This window comes from Mandrillus leucophaeus, unplaced genomic scaffold (genome assembly GCF_000951045.1).
Source record: "Mandrillus leucophaeus isolate KB7577 unplaced genomic scaffold, Mleu.le_1.0 Scaffold541, whole genome shotgun sequence".
NCBI classification, from domain to species: domain Eukaryota; kingdom Metazoa; phylum Chordata; class Mammalia; order Primates; family Cercopithecidae; genus Mandrillus; species Mandrillus leucophaeus.
The window spans coordinates 239,390-244,302 of record NW_012105820.1 but is presented as its reverse complement, the minus strand read 5'-3'; the positions used below and the strand labels follow the sequence as shown (position 1 = coordinate 244,302).

The following is a 4,913-nucleotide window of genomic DNA, read 5'->3' as shown; positions in this document are numbered from 1 at the left end:
AGGCAGCCCAAATATCCTCGGAAGAGCGCCCCCAGGAGAAACAAGTCAGTACTGCCCCCTCTACCCATGAAAAGATTTGGGTATTCTCCATTGGTAATTTGGAAATCACTCACCCTGTGTGATGGTTTCTCAAACACAAATTGTGTCCAGTGTGCTTCTCTAATTGGAAGTATGAGGGGATTGTTTCTGCTGTATTTACAAAACTGGCAGGAATTCTTTTTAAATCAGCCCAGAGGCCGGGTGCGGTGGCTCACGTCTGTAATCCCAGCACTTTGGAGGCCGAGGCTAGCGGATCACTTGAGGTCAGGAGTTCGAGACTAGCCTGAGTAACATGGAAAAACTCCGTGTCTACTAAAAATAGAAAATTAGCCGGGCGTGGTGGCGCATGTCTGTAATCCCGGCTACCCGCGGGAGACAGAGGCAGGAAAATCGCTTGAACCCGGGAGGTGGAGGTTGTGGTGAGCCGAGATCGCACGATTGCACTCCAGCCTGGTCAACAAGAGCGAAACTCCATCTCAAAAAAAAAAAACCCTGAGTCTCAAAATTTGTTAGGTTAATTATTGCTTCACATGTGGTCACGGTTTGAAAACTATTTTGGGGGTACTGTAAAGTAGAATACAGAGGTTCCTTGTTCGTAGTTCCTACTGCTATAGGGAACAATCCTTGAGGGTGAGAACATGGATTGATTCTTGATGATAATGGGGATTCCGTTATCTGTATTTGGCAGTTATGGGCTGCTGCGATGTATAGAAGCTTCTTTGCATTCATTTTCCCAAATTTTCATATTGCTCAAGGAATGGTTGGGGGAGATGGGCAAAAGGTTGGGCACTTGAGTATTTGAGCTACCGGTAATAACTAACTTTTTAGGGAGCACAGATTTGAGTAGAACCATGGTAGTAGTTACTAGCAATGGGTTTTTGCTGTTTCTACTCTTTCCTAACAGAAAGAGTGGATTGTGTTCAATAGGAAAGCAGTTCACAGACTGTCTTCCTGCCCTTCCCCCCACCAAGTTGGACCTAGGATTGAGTGTGATGAGGTTTAGACCTGACCTGGTTTCAAAACAGGAAAGTAGTGTCTGAATAAACAGCCGGGCTCTGACTTTAAATGGGGAAAGCTGTTACAGTTGTGCTTAAGCCACTGTAAGTTTAACCTCAGCTGTGCATAAGAATTTGCTCCTGGCCCAATTCTCCTGCCTCGGCCTCCTGATTAGCTGGGACTACAGGCTTGCACCACCACGCCCAGCTAATTTTTGTATTTTTAGTAGAGAGGGAGCTTCACTAAGTTGGCCAGGATGATCACGATCTCTTGACCTCGTGATACGCCTGCCTCAGCCTCCCAAAGTGCTGGGATTACAGCCATGAGCCACCACGCCAGGCCCAGAGATGATTCTTTAATCACTTGAGGTGTAAGAGCCCTTCAAGAGAAAGAAAATGTACAGTGTTCTGCCCCTGGGGTTGGGGCTTCAGGCTCTTAGATTTCAGGGTGCAGGTGATGACACTGTAAAACGACCAAAGTCTGAACAAAATGATTGGTACCTCGTCTGATGCCCTAGGCTCTCCTGGCTCTGGGCTCCAAAGAAGGCCCAGGCCAGGTGACCCCATTTTGCCTCTCCTAGGCTTGACCACTATGCTATCATCAAGTTTCCGCTGACTACTGAGTCTGCCATGAAGAAGATAGAAGACAACAACACACTTGTGTTCATTGTGGATGTTAAAGCCAACAAGCACCAGATTAAACAGGCTGTGAAGAAGCTCTATGACATTGATGTGGCCAAGGTCAACACCCTGATTCGGTGAGCTGGGCCTCAAGGGATGGGGAGCGGGCTGGACCAGCAGCTGGAGCCAAAAAAACCTGCATTTCATGAAGCTCTTTGATGTTTAGATAGTCCTGGTAATGCAGGACTACACGTATAGTCCCAGTTATGCAGGAGGATCCTTGAGCCCAGGAGTCACCCATGATTTGCCCCATTGTACTCCAGCCTGAGCAACCAAGCAGGGCCCTTTAAAAAAAAAAAAAAATCCTCTGGACCTTTCAACAGGGGAAAAAGGTTCCTTGACTTAAACTTGGAGTAGGTTTAGCAGTGTGTGAGCCTTGAGGCAGGAATTACAGGCTGCCTTAATTACAGACCTTTGTATGGACCTGAGGCAACACTTTCTAGGACTTGATTGGGGGTTGGTGCTCATTTTCTGGGTCCCTACTTCTATTTTCAAAGGCCACTAGAGTGCAGCAGATTACCTTGGTTTAAGTCTTAACATGGCCTGTGGTGTTTCCCATAAGAGAATTGGCTTCGTGGCTTCATGGTGTCCTCTGGGTTGATGGAAAAATAATCATTGGAAAAGAATGACATGAACAGAGGAACCATTGAAGTGCTGGAGGACTGGAGGAGAAAGGGGGAGGGTGTGGGGGCAGTGAGGGTGGCAGGGACTAAGGCTTCCTTCTCTACCCCAGGCCTGATGGAGAGAAAAAGGCGTATGTTCGACTGGCTCCTGATTACGACGCTTTGGATGTTGCCAACAAAGTAAGTTTCCCTCCTACAAACCCCCTATCATTCACCCCTTGGGTGCAAATGATGCATATGTTAGCGACCAAAGCCTGATTTTTGCTGATGAGTCATAATTAACTGACTGCACCCTATCTTAACAAACCTTATCCTCAATGTTCCTCATTTTGCTTTCTGAAAATAACATTCCAGCTTAATCTTCATGTTTCAGCTCCAGTAATGAGGCTCCCTTTTGTTTTTCAGATTGGGATCATCTAAACTGAGTCCAGCTGCCTAATTCTAAATATATATATATATATCTTTTCAACATATACGTGCCTCTCTGTCAATTTCTGGTTGGGCTGGGAGGCCACACACAGTACACTGACATAACAGGGCTTGGGCATGACTCCTGTTCTACTCATCCTTTTGAAATATTCACCCTGCCACTCTACCATGTGTGATCACTCCAGAGATCTTTGTGACTAGAGTTAGTGTCCTAGGAAAACCGGAACTCAGAACTTGCCTCCATGGTTGAGGGTAACAAGAAGCAGTACAAGAACCCCTTCTTTTATCCCTGGAAGAGGCTGTGTATGAAACCAATGCCCGGGGTTTGAAGGGCATTAGCATCCATTTCAGGGGAGTGTGGATTGGCTGGCTTTCTGATAGCATTTTGTCCTCACACACCCATCTACTATGTCCCAACCGGTCTGTCTGCTTCTCTCACCCCTTGCCCAATAAAGGACAAGGACTTCAGAGGAGTGCTTTCATTAGTGTTTTCAATAGTGTGGGCGCAGGCTCGGAAGGTGGAGAGGCTGGCCCCAGAGGACGCCCAGGCTTGGGGCTAAGTCCCAGTTTCCATGTAAAGCTGTTTCTGGCCTTGTCCGTTTTTGTTGTCCCAGGCTCTGTGCCTCTCACTCAGTCAAGAACTTGTCTTTGTGTTGCTTCCTGGGGACACGCTCGGGGCAGAAGTCAGAGCGGAGGAGGCGGGAAAAGTAGATTATGATCATCACGTCCAGCATGAGCAGGATACCCAGCAGGAAGGTGCCCAGGGTCCTCTGCCTCACATAACGCAAGAAGAAATGGGTGAGGTAGACCTGAGGGGCCAGGCGGAAGACAAAGTACATGACCAGGTTCACATACTTGTTAACCCTATAGAGGAGATGATCCTGGGCATTATTGATTTTCATCATCATGCGAATCGTGAGGAAGATGTTGCTGACTTCCACCAGTAGTGTTAAGACACCACCACCGACAAAGCTGCTCCAAAAGATGCCAGAGAAGAAGGCACCCATGGCCTAGCGGGAAGAAGGGAGAATAGGAGTTAGGGAACCAGATGCAGATGCTTTCCTGGACTTTGGTGGGGGGTATCAGATTGAGGGCTGGAAAATCCCAAATTTCCACCTGGAATAATAGTTCATAGTGGATAAGATGCTTCGTTTTGTTCGTTCAACATTACTAGGTTTTGATCCCTGCTCACAGCTTCTGGCTGTGGATGATGTTCAGTCTAAAGAGGTAGTGAGACCATGGGTTGCTTGCCTCTGAACAAGCACACAGACTGCTAACCTCAGCATCCTAAAAATAAGTAGCAGCACACAGGTGGGGGGTGGTGGGCGGTAAGAAAACAGCCTTCTCCCAGGTTCAGAAAGACGGAGCTGAGACTAGGTTGCTGACTGACACCAGGCCTGTACCACATAATCAGCTTCTGTCTTACCATGATGTGATGGACGAGGTATTCCCAAGATGCTCGCGCCTGTCCGCTAGCCACGATGTCCACCGTATCGTGGATGAAATACCCTAGTGGAGGGATGGGGCAAGAGGTCACGAAGGACTGAACAAGCAGCTTCCTTCTCCCTGTCCCCAGTTGGCCTCCCGCTTCCTGGGCAAGACCTACCTGCAGAAAAGCAAACGAGCAAATAGCCAGAAAGTGACCATGCCGTCTCAATCTCCACCAACATGTCGGGAGTCTGCCATACACTGGAAAGGAGGGAAGAAAGCAGGCTCTGCATTTTGGCACCCTCAAGGACCCTCACCTTTCCGGTTACCCTTCCCAGCCCCGGGGGAGCCTGGGCTCGCCCTAGTGGCTGACTGGGAAGCTAAGAGTGGCTGGGCAAAACCCAAGAGCCTCCAGTTTCCCAGGGGCGATCCCCCTCCCCTGGGGCCACTGCGGCTTCTGGTTGGATAGGATACCAAATGGGATCAGGTGAGACTGCGTGGCCTCAGCCCGCCGATGAGCGATGGGGGTAGTAACAAGAGCCGACCCCAGCTCCCTGCTCAGGATCCCCCGGCCACCTCATCCCCACAGTCGCTTACCACAGCAGTGCCCAGATCCCCGACACAATGGAGTGAGCGAAGGAGACGAGCAGGTTGTGCCAGCGCCAGGTGCGCAGGGGGTCGGCGCGCACGTGCACAGGTAGGGGCAGGCGACTGAGCG

General features: G+C 49.4%; 2 protein-coding genes across 3 annotated transcripts in view; one reads left to right on the top strand and one right to left on the bottom strand.

The window, feature by feature from the left end:
* The window catches only part of RPL23A (ribosomal protein L23a), a 14,156-nt gene extending 10,916 nt beyond the window's left edge, over positions 1-3,240 (top strand). Inside the window, exons 5-8 of one of the 2 annotated variants that reach the window (XM_011997501.1) lie at positions 1-44; positions 1,616-1,792; positions 2,449-2,518; positions 2,744-3,240. The exon at positions 1-44 is cut by the window's left edge and continues 1 nt beyond it. In XM_011997501.1, coding sequence (XP_011852891.1) covers positions 1-44; positions 1,616-1,792; positions 2,449-2,518; positions 2,744-2,758 — 306 coding nt within the window. In that variant the 3' untranslated portion in view covers positions 2,759-3,240. Of the gene's footprint in view, positions 45-1,615; positions 1,793-2,448 lie in introns of both variants that reach the window. The other variant, XM_011997500.1, reaches the window with a different exon arrangement.
* Positions 3,232-4,913, bottom strand: part of TLCD1 (TLC domain containing 1) — a 2,792-nt gene continuing 1,110 nt past the window's right edge. The window contains exons 2-4 of the mRNA XM_011997502.1: positions 4,374-4,456; positions 4,194-4,276; positions 3,232-3,777 (exon numbers count right to left, since the gene is read on the bottom strand). Of these exons, the coding sequence (XP_011852892.1) occupies positions 3,394-3,777; positions 4,194-4,276; positions 4,374-4,456 (550 nt within the window). The 3' untranslated portion in view covers positions 3,232-3,393. The remainder of the gene's footprint in view (positions 3,778-4,193; positions 4,277-4,373; positions 4,457-4,913) is intronic.